Source organism: Barbus barbus (genome assembly GCF_936440315.1).
Source record: "Barbus barbus genome assembly, chromosome: 47".
Lineage (NCBI taxonomy): Eukaryota > Metazoa > Chordata > Actinopteri > Cypriniformes > Cyprinidae > Barbus > Barbus barbus.
Genome location: NC_136725.1, coordinates 24,196,219 through 24,216,875, shown reverse-complemented (window position 1 = coordinate 24,216,875; position 20,657 = coordinate 24,196,219). Strand labels below are relative to the sequence as shown.

General features: G+C 34.9%; 1 protein-coding gene across 2 annotated transcripts in view; it reads left to right on the top strand.

The window, feature by feature from the left end:
* The window catches only part of LOC306865444 (PDZ and LIM domain protein 5-like), an 83,318-nt gene that overhangs the window by 56,422 nt on the left and 6,239 nt on the right, over positions 1-20,657 (top strand). For both annotated transcript variants that reach the window (XM_079410040.1, XM_079410041.1), the window contains 5 exons: positions 544-710; positions 793-823; positions 8,765-8,904; positions 14,811-15,000; positions 17,484-17,664. In XM_079410040.1, coding sequence (XP_079266166.1) covers positions 544-710; positions 793-823; positions 8,765-8,904; positions 14,811-15,000; positions 17,484-17,664 — 709 coding nt within the window. The remainder of the gene's footprint in view (positions 1-543; positions 711-792; positions 824-8,764; positions 8,905-14,810; positions 15,001-17,483; positions 17,665-20,657) is intronic.

Here is a 20,657-nt window from a genome sequence, read left to right as displayed (position 1 = left end):
CATATAACGTGTGTGTATACATATAACACACACATCAAGTTGATAGAATAGAAAAAAGAATATAAGGCTAGTGTTACTTTTTATTTTTATTTTTTGAAAGAAACAACAAGACCGTCGCTTCCCTTCAGATACATTCCCATAAAGACATCCGTGTCGTGTTTTCATCTGAAACGTGCAGCGCTCATTTATTCAATGACATCATTGCCTCTTGAAGCTTTAATCCAGCCGTATCGCCTTTCTCGTCTTTCCGTCCCCAACCTTAAGACCTCTTGAAATTATAATTAAGACATTTCTTATATCATTTAACGTATTTAAAACTTGCTATGGCCTTAAGTTTGATGCAACTAAATTGAAGAGTCTTTAAGGACCTGCGGGAGCCCTGTATTTAAGGCCCGTCGAGCAGGGCAGTGATGCATTTTGGTAGCCCGACTGGAAAACACAATAGCCCGGGACGTCGGGCTAGCGATTTTGCGAGCCCTGGACCCTCTTTTTTCCTATCTTTGTGTCAAAGTAATATAAACGATGTGTGTGTGTGTGTCTCAGAACCGCTCGTAAGCCCGTGCTGGAGCCGGAGGGGAATCACGTCTCTGCTCTCAGTGATGCCAGTAAGAAGCGTGTGATCGAGGACACGGAGGACTGGCATCCACGCACCGGCACGTCTCAGTCACGCTCCTTCCGCATCCTAGCGCAGATCACCGGCACAGAGAACGGTACACACTCATCCAGTCCTTCATTACACTCCTGTGGGCTCTACAGCTCAAGCTCAAAGTGTTTCTCTCTTCTCTCCTCTAGAGCAAGCTCAGGAGAACCGGCCCGGGAAGAAGTAAGTTCTGATGTTGCTCTGTCTGATTGTTGATTATCTTCTGTCTGATCAGAGCTGTGCTCAAACCTTCCTGGCATTCAAGGAAATTGTTAGTAATCAAAAGGCATTGTGGGTAATCAGGGCTGTTTTCTGAACACACATATTCTGTTTCCAAATCTATTGCCCTGATGTCTGTATAGACAGATCACTTTGGAGACGACGTGTGTGTGTATGTATAAGTACGTAAGTATATAAGTGTGTGTATGTGTATATATACATATATACATTTATATATTTATTGCACACTGTAAATTTTAAATACAATTTCAGCCATATTTTGATAAGCACTATATATGTGTGTGTGTGTATAATATTATTTATATATATATATATAATGCAAAAGTGAAATGTGAATCCAAATATGTCTGAAATTGTTTAAAATATTTAAAATATAATGTTTATCATTTAAAAAAAGTGAATTATTGAATAATTATAAATGTTGTTGTTATTTGTTTACCAATCATATGAAATAAAAATGAACGCACACACACACACACACAGTATTTATGTAAAGTATTGTATAATGAGAGATCTAAAATGAACTTTAATTCACTTGTTTAAATGATATTACTTCATTATTTACACCAATGTAATTTTGAAACTGCAAGATGTTTATCTGTTGCTGCTGGATCTGACACATGTAGTCGGTCAGGAACAGTTATCAGCTGATAGTGACCGTTATAAGGCCAAATATCAATCTGATCAATACGTCCTGGTCTAATTCTAGCACTTTGAAGCGTTAGATATGTGAACAGCTGTTTTCCACACTTGTGTGCTTGTGCTGAGGTTTATTACTCGTGTACTGTCCTTCCACTGTCTGCTTTCCTCTAACGGGTGTGTTTCCCGTCTGTCCTGTCTGTCTCTGTGCTTCCACCGTCAGGGTGACCAGAGTGGACCCAGAGGTGGTCAGGCCTCAGTACAACAAGCTGAGAGACTGGCATCACGGGGTCTCGGCCCGCGTGCTAAACGTGTAGTAGACCCGCCCACAGCTGTCAATCACAGCGTCACGGTCATGTGACCCGAGAGCAAGTGTGTGTGTGTGTGTGTGTGTGTGTGTACCACTGATCTATACACAGTGTTGGGAAGGTGGCTTTGGAAATGATTACAAGTTACCCTATTTAAAATGTAATAAGTAGTGTAACTATTTCAGTTACTTTATTAAAGTAATATTACATTTGATTACTTCTCTAAATGCAGGGTTAACCTTACAGTAATAGGCTATTCAACACTGATTACTGGCACTTTCAAAATCCTTCATCACTTGAATTAAGATCATAATTTAATTTTAAAGCACAGCCACCACAAAATCAGACTTCCTTTGAGATCATTCTGAGGTTAAATAAAGATTTAAAACCAAAACAAGATAGTTTAATAGCTATGATACTGTTTTTGAAATCAAATCTTGCATAATTATGATCGGAAACACTGGCATCTAACAATGCCTTGGAAAAGAACAGTTAATCTTAAAAAATAAAGCATATACATGAACACAAATGGGTCATAAAGCAGTTATTGAATAAGCATGTGTCCTAAACTCCTGAAACATATTTTAGAGCATTAAAGATATCATTCATATCTGTGTGTGTGTGTGTGTGTGTGTGTGTGTGTGTGTGAAAACAAAAATCTGATGTAACCCCATTTGTAATTGTTAACATTTTCATAACTAACTGTAATTTAACTACAGTTTTTCTCAGTAACTGTAATCAGTTGAATCAGAATCAGAACTGTAACTGATTACAATTGCATTTATTTTGTAATTAAATTACGTAATTTAGTTGCAAATAAGTAGTTACTTCCCAACACTGTCTGTATGTAAGTGACTGGATTGCTCATTGTGTTCTGAACTGCTGACAGAGATGGACTCACTGTAGGAGATGAGAGGGTTTGTATTACTTGCTATTGGAGAAAGTGTGACGGCTAACTTGGATCACGTGAGCCTTAATAACCAATCACATTACAGCCTTGACCTCACGGAGTTTCAGTCAGTTCTGTGACTCTCAATCGCTGTTTATGGGTCCCATAGGAATGAATGGGAAGTGCCGTAATCTGAAACACAAATGTTTCAAAAAGTCAGTGACTTCTCTTATAAAACAGCATTTTTTCATGTTAAACTCGACAAATTTTGAGCAGGGTTAAAAAGCCCCAAAGTAGCTCAATGATCATATCCCATATCAAAACTCAAAATATGTCATTTCCATACCTAAAATTGATATTTTACGTCTATTTTATTGTCACCCTTATGCAGATTAGGCATGGCTCGATACCATGATTTTGGCTTCGGTACGATACCAGAATGTAATACCTCGATATTGATACTAAATCAATACCATAGGTGACAAATAACCAGCCTCAAAAGAGAAGTGAATTAAAAACCATTTTATTAAAATAATAATAATGACAGATTCATATCTTAATACATTTGTATCAATCTGTAACAAAACACCTACAGGGAGCATGAGTTATATAGGCTAACTGAAGTAATAAGATGAAAATATATTCAAATCTTGCAAACAAAATGTCTCAAATTGTAAGAAAATAGCTAGCATAGGTTACATTTTGACTTGAGTTTGAAGAAAAACTGAAGTGATGCAATTAATGCAACAAATGTTGCTTTATTGTAAAGTGTTATTGTAACAAAGTAATATTCAAAATCACACTGTTTTCAGATTTCAGACTCAGAAAAAGCATTAAATATAAATCTCTCTCTCTCGGCTGCTTCATATTAGCAGAAACATTCCCTTCATATTATTGATACTAAAATTAATATAGCAAAACTCTATAATTCAATTAATATTCGATTGTATTAAATGCAAGTGCAATTGTTTGCAACCACCGACTAGCATTACCGTTTCCATGTAAAATGTTAAATTAATAATTAATTTAACCAACGTTTAAATCATTACCTGCTTCAAAATGAATGCTGTTAAGACAATAATTTGCAGTTAGCCTAGTGTACGAATAAAAACAGTAGAACAAAATTACATAAACAGAGAATAACTGTACAAGGCGAATGTGCATAAATGTTTATTCAGATTTCAGAATGAGCTCTTTTCATTTGTAATGCACATGTTGAGGATCTGTCTGATGTTTATGTTGTTCACTACTAATGTATATTAATAACTTTTTAATAAGCAGGGGTAATTCCCGACATTACACAAATAACCGTACATGCTTGGGACGTTTGCACTGTAGGAACGTACAGGGATACTTCAGATGTTTTCTCATTAAAATCATATGATTTCCTATTAATTGAACAGAACTAGGGAATATAAATATGGCGGCGCGGTGGCTTCACTGTTGTGACGTTATGAGCAATCCGGTTCTCTATTATAGATCAGTGGTGTGTGTATAGTGTGTGTGAGAGTCGTCAGGATGTTAGATTTGTGTGATGGTCTTTTCTTCTTTGCATGACTTCTATCAGCTGTGTTTCTTCTGTATGTTCCTGCTGTCACACACACATCTGATCACCTGTGCTCTGTACTTTATTTCACGGCTCTGATGCTGCAGTGTTTCTCTCTGAATCTTCCAATAAAGCTTTTCTTTCTTATTTCTGCATCTGATGTCTCTTCTTTCCTCTGTTTTCTTTTCTGTTGAAATGGCACAGAAATGATTCAGTGTTTGGTTTAGTGGTTGAGTTTTCCTGTGAACTCCCAGAGGAACATAATTCTGATTCTATTAACAATTCTGTTTTCAGGAGGCGCTCACATACTTATTTACACACTAGTATGTCTCAAGGAAGTAGATACTTTTATTAAGAAATTAATCAAGGATGTTTTAAATTGATCAAAAGTGACAGTAAAGACATTTATAATGTTACAAAAGATTCCTATTTCTAATAAATGCTGTTCTTTTGAACTTTCTATTCATCTGTGAATCCTGAAAAATAATATGCATCACGGTTTCAACAAATATTGAGCAGCACAACTGTGTTCAACATTGATAATAATCAGAAATGTTTCTTGATCAGTAAATCAGTATATTATTATGATTTCTGAAGATCATGTGACACTGAAGACTGCAGTAATGATGCTGGAAATACACAGAAATATATTACAGTTCAACAGATATTCACACAGAAAACAGCTGTTTTAAATGTTAATAATATTTTACAATTTTATTGTAGTTTGATAAAATAAATGCAGCTTTTATGAGCAGAAGACTAATTTAAATAACAAAAAATGCAATTATTCCCAACTTATGCGTGTCTGAATGCCCGTTGATTCATAAAATATAATTTATTGATAAGTTCATGCAGTTATTTATTAATGTATTTTATTATTTGCTTTTATTTTATTATATGTAATAAGTTTTAATAATAATAATTGTTAATTGTAGATGGAGCTGTATCTGTATGTCTGTCACTACACAGAAAACCTTAAAGCAGCACTAATGAAACTCCGGCTCGGTCCAGTCATTTAAAATTAATTATATTAGATTGTGACATGAACCTTTTATAGAGCCGTCAGACACTGACACACAACATCCATCTATGACAGAAGATCTGGATATTTCTAATATTTATTTATTGGAGATAAATAATAGATATGATTGCACCTTCTGGCCACATACCCCTCTCTCTGTTTCGGTCTCGGTCAGTTTCTCCATCCATTTTTTATTGTCACATTTGTCCTCAGGAGCCCACAAAACTGAATGACACACTGAACACTAAAGAAAATGAAACGTGTTTCAATCAAATCCCTGTGTCATGTAGAGATGTGAGGAGGAGAGAAACCTGAGGGCTGGTTATATATTAATGCTTCTATTCACTTTAATGCACCTTCATCATTTGCTGCAGGCTGTGAAAGACTGCTGCAGTTCTGTTAGTGGACAGTAGGTGACAGGACTTCATTGGATTTCACCGTTTCAGTCAAGTTCAGTCCATCACTAGAAGTACTGCTGCATGTGATGAAACACTTTATATACGCATTACATAGTAAAAATCGCGAAATATTATTACAATTTCAAATAACAGTTTTCTATGTGAATATGTTAAACTGTAATGTATTTCTGTGATCTGCAGCTGTATTTTCAGCATCATTACTGCAGTCTTCAGTGTCACATGATCTTCAGAAATCATAATAATATACTGATTTACTGCTCAACAAACATTTATTATTATCAATGTTGAAAACAGTTGTGCTGCACTATATTTTTGTGACAGCCATGTTTTGTGGAAAAGTTTGAATAATTGGCACTAATTGATCAGTAAATCAGTATATTATTATGATTTCTGAAGATCATGTGACACTGAAGACTGCAGTAATGATGCTGAAAATACAGCTGCAGATCACAGAAATACATTACAGTTTAACACATATTCACATAGAAAACAGCGGTTTTAAATAGTTTTTCCTGTATCAGATAAATGCATATAGCAACCGGCCACTTTTACTTCAACAAAAAAAGTAAAGCTATAATTGCATAATATGCATGTAACATTGTTCTGTAATAATGGGTGCGTTTATCTGCTTTTATGTTTACTAGACTAATTTCAGGGGTAACAGAAGGCTGTGTTTTAGTTTCAAACAGACTCCATGCAGTGATCAATAAAGATTAAAGAGCTGTAATGTGGCCGTATGGTGGCTTTCCGTGGGTAAAATTAATTTAGCAGCGAGTGTGTGAGATGACGCTCACCTGCTGGTGCTGTGTTTCTGGAGTGTTACCAGCTGCTCAATGCATATGTGTCCTGTGTGACCTCTGCCATCCCAGCATCCTCCTGCGGCGCGTCTCTGTGCTTCTGTCTTTCTGCTGCATGTTTGCATTGGATGCAACTCCACAGACAAGTAACAGATGGTAAAACCACAGTATTTTGAGAGAATCCATATATATATCTGAAAACATGACACTACTTTTTTTTTTTTTTTACATTAATTACCATTTTATTAATTATTGTATAATTGTTTTTGAGACCGCTTGAGTGGTACTGACCTGTGAAACAAAAAAAATAATTATTATATTAGTAAAAACTACATTACCATAATAAATATTTTTGCATTGACAATTAAACACATTTGGTATTTAATATGAAAAGATATGTATAGTAAAATATATATTATAAAAAAATTTATATACTTCTGTATATTTAATTCCATATAATTTGATTATATTATTAAAATATATGATAAATATATTGAAATATATATATATCATTAAAATGTTTAAAATGCATTTACACATTTAATTTCACAACAGTTAAACACATTTACTCCTTAAATTCTCCTCACCATATTATTATTATTATTATTATTATTATTATTTTTATCCTCAGTGGTTATTCTGATTATGCTTTCATTACTGTAATACAACTAAAAAATACTGTAATACATTTGATTTAAATGATCATATACTGGGATCAGATACTTATTTGACTCATTAAAATGCATAAGCCAGATATAGTGAGAGAGAAAATAAAATGATTATTCTTATTAAAAGCAAAGCATAATTAGTATTAATTGTGGTTGTGGGGTGAAGTGTGACCCGGACATGTTGTCGACAGGAAATCTCAGCAGCTCAATGTTTTTAGTTGGCACTGGTTTAGTTAATTAACAAGCCATCTGGGACCGCTGTGCCGCTGGTATTTGATCAAGCTGCTTGTATCTTCTCCTGTATGGCTCTGGACGGGTCTGGAGCTCGCTCACGCTCAGCCTGATGTGTTTCCGGTTTATCAATCAACCATCCGGTTCTGTGTTTAAACCTCCTCCATGCTACGGTCTGACCGCACGTTTGCCTGGAAATCTATTTATGTGAGACAGTAAACGACATGCAAATGAATCAGGCTGAATTAGGGGTGTGCGACGTTGACACACATCTCTATATTTTCTGGGATTTTATCGATAAAGATAATTAGATGATATTTTGCCGAGTGTGTTATTGTGCTGGCATCATCAGGACTCCTAAAGATTTTGATATTCTTCATTTTCTGTGTCATGGTGATTTTGACCTTTTATGGGCATTTTTACCTTTTATAAAGTAATTTTTTCTAAAAGTGTGCATCATCTTTTGAATCAAATTCTTGCATTTAATCAGTCAATTAGAATAATAAGACATTTAAGCTGTTACCAAGCAAATGAAATCATTATTAATGAAAACCATGTTTGCAGTGCAGAGGAAACACAGAAGTGACGTTTAGATGCATTTACACCGTTTAATGCAGCTCAGAGAAACATGGGGTGCTTTAACCTGCAGTTACAAATGCATAAATAATGTCTTGATGATTTAAACGTAAAACGGTGAATACTGATTTTATTTGAAATGATTAAATGGAAAGAAAGAAAAGATACTTTGTGAATTTAAGACGGCCAGCAGGTGGCAGCAGGTCACTGTTAATAAGGGAGTCATTGCGATTGAACAGAATCATTTAAACAAGTGATTCATTCAGGAACGAAACACCGTCATGTTGCTCAGAGACACAAAACAGCACTGTGACTGTGTTTGGATTTATTTGTGTTGCCGAAATAGATAAAAACAGGCAATATGGTGTCTAAAACGCAAGAATCAATATCACATTAGTCATCATGCTGATTTTGAGAAAGAAAAAAAAAAAGCACTCTGCATGTGATATTGATTTAACTATATGAAATGTGAATATACATTTTCTGCCCCCATATCTTGAGTTTTGTGATCATTCTTAATGCATTTTAATACTGAATCAGGCAGTGAAAGAACACACTAGTCTAACCTACTAGACTTCATCACGTAATGCATGCATGTGTGTTTTGTTTGCTTTTTGCAATATACTCAATGTCAAATCGCACATTGTGAAAACAACAATTATGATATCGCAGACGATATATATGAATGTAGAAACACTATCTGCTCTCAGAGAGATTTCTGGTGTGTGTTCGGGTGTTTGTTTTGTGGTCTAGCTGAGCTGAAAGTCACTTTCTCTGTCTTTCTCTCCAGCGAGGCCGCAGAGGAGCTTCAGCCCAGTTCTCATGCCACGTCTTCAGTCAAAACCATGAGCAAAGCGGCCGCTGGAGCCCCGCGGGGCAACGGTGTCCCTCCAGCCGCAGCCAAGAGCTGGCAGTCGAGCAGCGCCACAGGTCAGACCTTCAGCTCCTCACACATCAGACTGATTCTGCGTGATTGTGCTTGTAAACAGTCCAGCATCATTTACTTGCTCTCATATCAGTCAAAGCCGTTGAGTTTCTCCATCAGTGAACTGTTCAATTATACACCTTGTGTGTAGACAGTAGGGATGCCCCGATACTGAGCTCCTGTACTCGTTAAAATACCCCGATACCACACAGCATGTGATAAGTGCCATATTCAGACAAAGAAATACAGACAACAGAACAACAGACCGCAGAATGGAGTTATTAGAGATATAAGGATGTCTACTAAGTATCTGCATGCAATGAAATTGTTAAACGTTCAGTATTGACGCCTGTATAGCTGATGTGCGCGAGCTGATGGGCTAAGCAAAGCACGCTGAGTGGATTGAGCGCGCGGCGACGCAGATGCGTGAGCTCTCGAGTGAATATCCCTTTCTCACAGACATCACTGGATAGTTTGTAGTTCGGTCGGATATGTCAAAAACAAGTAAAACAATACACTAGTTACTTAACGGGAGGGAGGGAGGGAGAGAGAGAGAGTTCTTCACAAACTAAATCGTAAATATAAGACAATTTATAGGGGTATTCACTATAAACCATCATTTATTTTCAACCTTAAGCATACACGACATTCTGGCGAAAGTGAAACTAACAGCCTATGCGCTATGTTCTGTACTTGTCCCTCTCATTCTGCAGCAGTACTAATGCGTGAGGACGTTTTGCTTGCTTCATGAGTGATTATGCATTATATGAGTGGCTTTGGAATATAAATTGCAGCACGTTTCAGATGAAAAAAAGCCATTTTTATTATTTCTGAAAACATCAGTTAGGAGATTTATAGCGAGTGGTTCCCTGCATTATTACAGCAAAACGCGTGCTTACAGTACTGAGCCGCTGCAATGGAGCCGCTCTAATGCTATTAAACTAAAGATGATCCATACAGCAAAAATATGAACAGTGAAAGTAACAAAAACTTGTAAAATACATTTTAATGGGCATAATTAAGTGTGGAAATAACCGAAGGTATTATACAGTCAAATCAAAATAAAGTAAACTGTGACATATTATAACCAAAAATTCTTCATACAGTGGACTACCAGTAAAACTGATACAAATTTGGGACAAAAAATTATTCAGACCGAGTCTGGGGAAAAAAACTGAAGTCCAGGTTTGCATGAAGCTGGTTTACAGCATGGCCAGGAGACTACAGACTATCATTAAGACTAAGAGTGGCCTGACAGAGTACTGATAGTTGTGTAAATATTGTCATACTAACAGCTGTCTGAATCATTTTTGGTTGATTGTAATCCATTATGTACCTTTCTATCAAAGTTATCTGACATTATCAAGCTGAATTTGTTCAGACAGTTTTACTCTGAGTTCTTTTCATATTTTATTACCATTTTCTAAACTATAGCGAATAAACCGTGATAATGTGAGAAATTTTAAAGGTGTTTGAATAAATTTTGGTTTGACTGTATTTATTTGATAAATGAAGTTAGCCAATTAACATTATACATACTCTTTTGGTTTCTGTACCCAATATTTAAAAAATGTTCAAATGCAATGAACATATCAGTATTGGTACTCGGTATCGGCAAGTACCAAAAATAAAAGTATCGGTATCGGCGAGTACTGGAACAAGTGGTATCAGTGCATCCCTAATAGACAGACAGATATTTTTCACACAGCTATGAGACGCGTTGTACATGGTATTATATACGTGCGGTTGCTACGCTATGCTTTATTACAGCTTTAATCAGGATAAAACCATACATTACAAGCAATAGCATTTACAAATAACAGCGTATCTAAAAGTATGAGACAACAACAAACCAAAAACATACCATTGAGAGCCGTGCTTGCACAGGTTCTGTGTGATCCTCTTCACTAATATCCTCTGGGTCTCAATCGGGCTCATATTGATGAGCAATATAGACCACGCCATTGTTTACAATACAACCGGAGCACATGCCACTGAGCTGAGGGGCGGGACTTTCAGACGCGCACTAGAGGCGGTTTGGCCAATCACAACACACTGGGCCAGTTATTCAACTGTTATTATATATATATATATATATATATATATATATATATATATATATGCATTTTTTTATTATTATTAATATTATTATAAACTTTTTATTATGTATATACAATGTAACGTAATTATAAACTTTTTTAAAACTTTTATTTCAAATATATATACGTATGCTAAACCCTGATTTTGTTCCGTTTTAGTAATTTTAGTACTTCAGCTAAAATTTATTTATTTCAGTTAGTTGCCAAGGCAACATTTCTAATTTAATTCCTTTGTTGTTGTTTTTTAAGTCATATTAACATATTTTAATATATATATCTAATTTTATTTAATTTTGGCCGTTTTCCATGAGCTGTTGCCTGTTTGTCAGATGAAGGCAGCTGAGCGTCCTGTAGATGGCAGACTGATGCTTCTGGAGATTTAGTTTGTTTTTAAAGCTTTGAGTAAATGCTGGTATGAAAGAGCTGTGTTTTATTCAGGAAGCTGGAATGGTGTTCCTCCTTCACGATTAGAGCATGTGCTCGTGGTGTGTTTGCAGGGGTCTCGGTCTCTGAATGTGGACTCTGTGGACTCTGAGCCGCTGTACTGTATTGTGGGCATGTGGCTGGTGTTTACCCATCATGCCCTCTGCTGCCAGGCGGCTGAACACAGGTATCTGTGTGTAGTGGATGTGAGTGAACGCCCGGGGCTCAGATTCCTGCTCGGCTCGGTCCGTTCTCCAGGAGCTGCGGGTCACAGGAGAGGAGTTCATCAGCAGAGCATCTCCTCAATTAAAGCTCATGTCCCTGATTGAGTCCAGACGGCTGCATTAGAGCAGAGAGAGCAGAAGGACAGGTCTCCTGCAGCATATGGCCTTCATTTCTCTGAGAAACCTGCAGAGCTCTCAGATCCTCACTGATGGCGATGGGGCTCAGACATGTCCAATGCTTTTTCTGACTTTGATTTTAATGTTTTAAAATTTTGATATAGCTTTTTTTAATTAATACATTTTTTAATTTTCTATAAATCAAGTAGAGTATTAGAAAGGTCCATGTGGATTGTCTGCAAAAAAAAATATACTAATACTTTTCTAATATTTAATATCTAGTTTTCAAATTGTCTGGCCATAATTCTGACAAATAATATTATTAACATAAAACTTATTCTTAGTATCATTAGTATTTTGTTTTGCTTTTCTGTGTGTGTGTGTGTGTGTGTGTGTGTGTGTGTGTGTGTGTGTGTGTGTGTGTGTGTGTGTGTGTGTGTGTGTGTGTGTAAATTAAAATGAGAAAGAAATCATTTGCTTTCGGAAAATTAGAAAAATATAAATGTATAAAATGATGAATTGGTATTACAAACATATGATTAATCAATGTTATTATTATCGTAAAATTAATACATAATACATATTAATATAATATAATATAATTGAAAAATATACCTAATTTTAATTTTAAAATGTTTAAATTATTAATTATTAATATTTGAAACTGTATTTTAGAATATCAAATTATTTGAATATGAAATTAACTTTAATACATACATAATGTATTATAATACATTTAATACATTAATTATATAATGTTGTTATTATCATAAAATTAATACATTCATATTTTATTCATATCATTTTAATTGAAATATACCCAATTTTAATTAAAACGTTTAAATTAATATTTGAAATCATATTATTTTAAAATATCAAATCATTGGAATATGAAATTAACTTAAATACGTACATAAAAATATTATAATAAATTTAATAGATTAATATTTCATTAATATAGCTTATAACACTTTTAAAACTATTTTAAAAGGTTTAAATGAATTATTTATCTTTTAACCTTATTAGGGCATAGTATTTTAAAATATGACTAAATCATAATTTACAAAAAAAAATTAATATTGTTTTAAAATGTAATGTAAACTTATTTATGACATTTATAATTATATAGAACGTTGATATTTATATAATAATAATATACATGCCTAAAATGTTTATAAATCTTAAATTTCACTAGATGTAGACTAGATTAGTGTAGTATTTGACATCTTCTGTCCTGCCAAACCCTGTTTTTGTAAAGAGAGACCCCCAGTAGTCGACCTCAGCCCTGTGTGACACGCATCAGATCGGTTTCCTCCTCAGCTGACAGGAAGTGCTCGTCTTATCTGGCTTCGGTCTCAGGATGTGACGATTCCTTCAGGAGAAACCTGTGCTGCTGCATCCTCTGACCTCCAGACTGTGACCTTTGACCTGCTGCTTCTCAGCCATCATCTGGAGAGAGCAGATTCTGATTTAGTTCTGTTAGACAATCATATTAACCAGCTTATATATTCTTCCAGTTCATTTGGTGACTTTACATTTACATCAGTTCTGTTTGGAACCGGAATGATTTGATCTGATTCACAATTTGATTATTTTAGATTCTGTATTTTTTAGGATGATGTAAATGCTTTTCCTAATGTGTCTAAGTTAAGAAAAGGAAAAGACAGATACTGCGTAAGAGATTTATTGCATTAAGCATCTTTAAGGTAAACACATTAAATGACTGTACATACACTCTACTTGGAATATAGTGAAATATGCCAAAAATAAATAAAATAATAATATAGTATTATTTATTATTAAATATTAATATAATATTTATTTTGTTTTATTTCTTTTTAATTTAATTCCATGAGTTTTCTTGGCCTGGAAATAACCATTTTAAAATTCCATATGATTTCCATATGACTGTTTCTAAATCAGTAAAATAAATTAATCCAAATATTAGAATATCATCTGATGAATTAATTAGTTTCAGTAAGTGACCACACAGTGAATTGGCTGCTTTATTGAGAAAAGGAGTGAATTGTTACATCCCTAATTATTGGGTTAATTTTAGGTATATTTTTCAGGTAAATTTGACCTAAAAGGTTAATTTTTGTAAGTTAATTAAATTATGATGTTGAATTAATAAATGAATAAATAAATAAATAAAGGTTTGTCACTTTTTTTTGTCACTTACGAAAAAGGTATTATTTAAAAAATAATTTACTTATAACAAATTAATACATTCATTTTAATATAATTATAATTAAAAATACACTTAATTTTTTTCTTTTAAAATGTTTGAATTTGATATATTAATATAACTTCTTAATTCATGATCTTTTTCACATTTAACAATTTTTTTGGACTGGACATTTTAAAATGTTAGATTTACTACATTTTTTTTATCATATAAAGACTTTATGGTTTAATTTTTTTTAGGTTAATGAAATTCTGATGTTGAATTAAAAAAATATGCACATTTGTTTGCCAGTTGATCTGATTTATATTCAGAAACTCCAGAGCTTCATGATCAAATGCAGATTTTTCATTGTGTGATGAAGTTGTCCGTCACACACGCGCACACACACACACACGCTAAGCGCGGCACACACACTTCCTGCAGATGTCCGTCAGCTGCAGACTCTTTCACAGCTGTACAGTACGAGCTGATCCATTCTCACCGGCTCAGAAACCCGGGGTATGTTCGCTGCGTGACCTCTGACCCCCGCTGTCTCTCCGGAGTAGGCCAGAGAAGGGAAGGCTTGTCTGAGAGACAGGATTATTTTGCCAGGTGTCTCCTCCGCTTCTGGGAATGTTGTTTTTTTCCCGGCCTGAGTAAACCGATCCATTGTTTTGCGGCGGTGCGGTGTGGATGTCCCGTCCCTTCAGAAGAGATAGAGTTTATATATCTTAACCAGAACTTTCCATCACCTTCGGTCACGTTACATGGCCGCGCACAATACCGCGATCTCATTACCGCACTCTTCCGTAACACAGGCGCTGTTGTGGGTGAGGTTCAGCGAGGGGTCGCCAGATTGAGATCTCTTTCTCTTTGATTAGGGTTTCCCAGAGCAGGTGCACCTGCGCCCCAGACAGGCCCCTCGATCGGACGGGTCAGCAGCAAGGGCCCGGATCGACCCGCGCCTCAGGCTCACCCCAGCGACGGAGATGATTCGCTGGTGCAGAGAGCCGAACACATCCCGGCGGGAACACGGACTCCCATGTGCGGCCACTGCAACATGGTCATCAGGTCAGACTTCTGCATCACCACACATTATCTGACCCTGTCTCAGCCTCATTCACTGAGATTCAGCCGCTCTTAAATAACTACGCGTTTTATTTTTTTAAATTAGATGTTTGTAGACACAATTTTAAGTTGGCTTGGAAAAGCCTAGCCAGAAAGTTTGAAGGAGTTTTGAAAGCTTGAAGTTTGAAGGTTTTTAATTTGAAATAGTTCAGATTTAATTTAATAGTTTTAAAAGCCAGATAGATGAACCACCAAAAAAACAGCTAAAACTGGCTGATTTAGCAAAAAAATAATAACAATAATAAATAATAAAAAAAAATCCAGCTAAAACCAGTTCATGTAGCGAAAAACAACTAAACACCAGGTAAAACCAGCTATTTTAGCAACAATATATATATAACTTATACATTAAATATACGCTTCCATTCAAAATATTTTTGTTTTTGAAAGCAGTCTCTTCTACTCACCAAGGCTGCATTTATTTGATCAAAAATACAGTAGAAAAATTGAAAATATTATTCTTATTTTCTAATTTAAATGATTTTTTCTGTGTGAATGTGTTAAAGTGTAATGTATTTCTGTGATCTGCAGCTGTATTTCCAGCATCATTACTCCAGTCTTCAGTGTCACATGATCTTCAGAAATCATAATAATATACTGATTTACTGCTCAACAAACATTTCTGATTATTATCAATGTTGAACACAGTTGTGCTGCTCAATATTTTTGTGGAAACCGTGATAGTTTATTTTTCAGGATTCACAGATGAATAGAAAGTTCAAAAGAACAGCATTTATTTGAAATGTAACATTATAAATGACTTTTGGTCACTTTTGATCAATTTAATGCATCCTTGATGAATAAAAGTGTTAATTTCTTAAAAAAAAAAAAAAAAAACATTTGTCTGACCTCAGACGTTTGAACGGTAGTGTTACATTTGTTACAGATTTTGTAACGTTGAACACCTACACAAGACCTTCTTGTTAAAATAACAGAATCAAAGGTTACATTAGTGCGGCTGTGTAGCTAAACGAGCGTCTGGATTTGGGCGGTGAAGGCTGAGTTTGTCCCGCAGCTAACGATGTTTGAGGAGCTCTGGTCTCCAGAGAGCAGGATCCGTTACGCCACAGACTCCCAGACTCCGGCCGAAGCGGCCGTGACATCCAAGCTTAAAGTCTCCTCTTTCTGCATCTGATATCGCCAGTGTCTGTTGTTTTCCCTTCCAGCTAATCATGCGATTTGTCAGCCGCATCCCCGCCGCTGTCCTCTCGTTACCTCGACAGATTGCTCCTCCTCAGATCCCTGTTTTCACAGTGTCCGGACAGACCAGATCTCTGATAGCACACCTTGCTCAAATTCAACTTAGAGCTTTGCGACGCGTTGTATGTGCTTTATGAGGAAAAACATTTTACGCTGGTAACAGTTATTTTAGTGTTACTGAGTTTATAGCATCATAGTTTTTATTAATATTTTACATTTATATTGTATTTTCCATTCAGGGTTTTATAGTTCACAATCAGTAAAACTGAAATAAAACATTAAAAAAACATTTAATTTTATTAATTTATTTTTTGTTACTTGAAATAAATTAAACGTTAACTGCAAAAAAAAAAAATACAAGTTGTCAATGCACCATTTCTCATTTTCAGTTAACCACTAATACTAAAACTGAAATATTAATAATAACTATGAACAAAAATGACAAAACCACACCAGTAACGAAAACTTTAACAAAAAATTTATTAAAAAATATAAAAATAAGAAATGACTCAAAATATTAATAAACACTTTAATAGCATCCAAATGATACTAAAAACATTTAAATTTTTAAAGTTTTAGCAATTTTGTTGTTTGTCATTTTAGGAGCTTTTGTTTTTTGTTAAATGTGTCTGCATAGTTTTTATTAATTTATGTTTTAGTTATTTAAAATCAAGTTAGTTTGTAATTAAATGTTAAAATATTGATATTAGTTAATGGCTTCGTATTTTTGTGGAAACTGATGCATTTTATTTTTCAGGATTCACAGATGAACAAAGTTTATAAGAACAGCATTTATTTGAAATAGAAGTCTTTGTAACATTTATAAATGTATTTACTGCCACTTTTAATTAATTTAATGCATCCTTGCAGAATACAAGTTTATTATAAAAAAATTGACTGTCAAACCTTTGAATAATAGTGTTACATTTGTTACAAATTTTGTAACATTGAACTCCTACACAAGACCTTCATGTTTCTAAATTACATTTGTTTAGTCATTTTGCAGATGCTTTTATCCAAAGCAACTTTCTAACAGTTTTTTTAATTAAAATGAGAAATGTTGCCTTGGCCACTAGCTGAAATAATAATAATAATAATAATAATAATAGAAGTCATTTATTTCAGTAAAGAACATGTTTTTGATGGTTTTAGTTCACTATAATAACTCTGAGTGCTTGTCATCTAATGATGATGTGTCGTGTAGTAATCGTCTCTGGTGTTTGCAGGGGTCCGTTCCTGGTGGCGATGGGCAAATCGTGGCATAAGGAGGAGTTCAACTGTTCTCACTGCCGCAGTTCTCTGGCAGACGTGGGTTTCGTGGAGGAGCGCGGCTCCGTCTACTGCGAGCGCTGTTACGAGCAGTTTCTGGCCCCGACCTGCTTCAGATGCCAGCAGAAGGTTCTCGGGGTGAGACACAGCAGCTGAGTTTGTGCTGCTAGTTAGTGCTGCTATTGCTCATACTCCTGACAGGATTGTTAAAAGTTCAGTTTGTCCATCGTCCTGCAGCTTTTGTGAATGAATCCTCAGATCATGCGCCTCACTGGACTGTAATTCATTCAAATCAGTGACACCTTTAACGTCAATGGTGTGACTGTAACAGCTGTTGTCAGGTAAAAATGATATGCATTTATTAAATGTAAATTATAGAAATACTGGTAACGCTTTACAATAAGGTTCATTAGTTAACAACATTATTAAACATGAACTAAGAATGAAAAATACTTCTACAGCATTTACTAATGCATTATTAAAATCACAAGTTGTGTTTGTTAACATTAGTTAATGCACTGTGAACTAACATGAATAAACAATGAACAACTGTATTTTCATTAACATTAACAAAGATTAATAGTGTAATAAATGCATTGTTCGTTTTGTTCATGTCAGTTAATACTAATGTTAACAAATGACAGCTTATTGTAAAGTGTTACCAAAATACTTAATATTTGTAACATTAATTTTGTCAACAAATATAAAATATCATAATAAAATATTATTAAAATATTCATCTGACGGAGTTAACAAATCTGACGGTGGTGACCAAAACCTGATTTTGTAGTCATTTTACCTTTCAGTACAGTAAATCAATCAGTTACTGTATTAAAACCAACACAACAAACAGGGAGTATGTTATTGTTTATAAAAGATTCACATTTAAGTGTTTTGATAAATCTTTGGAACACATGATCTATTTTCTCTCATCTCAGAACAGTATGTCTTCTGTGCATCTGCTGTGGTAAAAACAGTTATATGAACAAATAAAACCATTAGTTGTTACCTACTATCCATTTACATTCACCTGGATGCTAATATTCACATTTAAACATCTTAACAAAAGATTGAACCTCTCTCTGTTTTAGATGAAGTGAGAAGACAATAAGTGTCATAGATTTCATATAATAATTATCAAATTAAATAGAATTTATAAAATGTTTAATTATGTATTAAATATATTAATATACATATTAAATATACAGAAATACTTATTTAAAACATTTTTGATTTTATTTTAATATTTTCACACACACGTATATATGCACTGCATGTATGTTTTCAAGAGTCGATTATTTAAAAAATAATAAACAATTAAAAAATTATTAAATATAAATATTACATTTCAAACATTTATTCTATTAATTTATCACATGTAGATTACTGAAATATTTATTGAATTTGAAATATTGTTAAATTATGCAGTGGTGTGAAAGTGTTGACCCCCTTCCTGATTTTTTTATTTTATTGCATGTTTGCCACACTTTAATGTTTCAGATCAAACTAATTTAAATATTAATCAATGATAACACAAGTAAACACAACATGCAGTTTTTAAATGAAGGTTTTTTTATTATGAAGGGAAAACAAAATCCAAACCCACATGACCCTGTGTGAAAAAGTGCTCCCCCCCCATCCCCTCCCCGTTAAAACATAACTGTGTTTATCACACCTGAGTTCAGTTTCTCTAGCCACATCCAGGCCTGATTACTGCCACACCTGTTCACAATCAAGAAATCACTTAAATAGGACCTGCCTGACAAAGTGAAGTAGACCAACAGATCCTCAAAAGCTACACATCATGTTGAGATCCAAAGAAATTCAGGAACAAATGAGAAAGAAAGTAATTGAGATCTATCAGTCTGGAAAAGGTTATAAAGCCATTTCTAAAGCTTTGGGACTCCAGCGAAGCACAGTGAGAGCCATTATCCACAAATGGAGAAAACATGGAACAGTGTTGAACCTTCCTAGGAGTGGCCGGCCGACCAAAATTATCCCAAGAGCACAGCGACGACTCGTCCAAGAGGTCACAAAAGACCCCACAACAACATCTAAAGAACTGCAGGCCTCACTTGCCTCAGTTAAGGTCAGTGTTCATGACTCCAGCATAAGAAAGAGACGGGGCAAAAATGGCCTGCATGGCAGAGATCCAAGACGAAAACCGCTGCTGAGCAAAAAGAACATAAAGGCTCTTCTCAGTTTAGCCAGAAAACATCTTGATGATCCCCAAGACTTTTGGGAAAATACTCTGTGGACTGACGAGACAAAAGTTAAACTTTTTGGAAGGTGTGTGTCCCATTACATCTGGCGTAAAAGTAACACAGCATTTCAGAAAAAGAACATCATAGCAACAGTAAAATATGGTGGTGGTAGTGTGATGGTCTGGGGCTGTTATGCTGCTTCAGGACCTGGAAGACTTGCTGTGATAAATGAACCATGAATTCAGCTGTCTACCAAAAAATCCTGAAGGACAATGTCCGGCCATCTGTTCGTGACCTCAAGCTGAAGAGAACTTGGGTTCTGCAGCAGGACAATGATCCAAAACACACCAGCAAATCCACCTCTGAATGGCTGAAGAAGAACAAAATGAAGACTTTGGAGTGGCCTAGTCAAAGTCCTGACCTGAATCCTATTGAGATGCTGTGGCATGACCTTAAAAAGACGGTTCATGCTCAAACCCTCCAATGTGGCTGAATTACAGCAATTCTGCCAAGATGAGTGGACTATTCCTCCACAGCGCTGTAACAGACTCAGTGCAAGTTATCTCAAACGCTTGATTGCAGTTGTTGCTGCTAAGGGTGGCCCAACCAGTTATTAGGTTTAGGGGGCAAGCACTTTTTCACACAGGGCCATGTGGGTTTGCATTTTGTTTTCCCTTCATAATAAAAACTTTATTCAAAAACTGCATGTTGTGTTTACTTGTGTTATCTTTGATTAATATTTAAATTTGTTTGATGATCTGAAACAAAGTGTGACAAACTTGCAAAAAAATAAAAAAATCAGGAAGGGGGCCAACACTTTTTCACACCACTGTATATTATATAAATATTGAAATGCATGTCCCCTTAAATAGTTAAGTGCAATAAATATAATTGTTCATCATGAATGATGCTCTGAAGTAGTTTGAG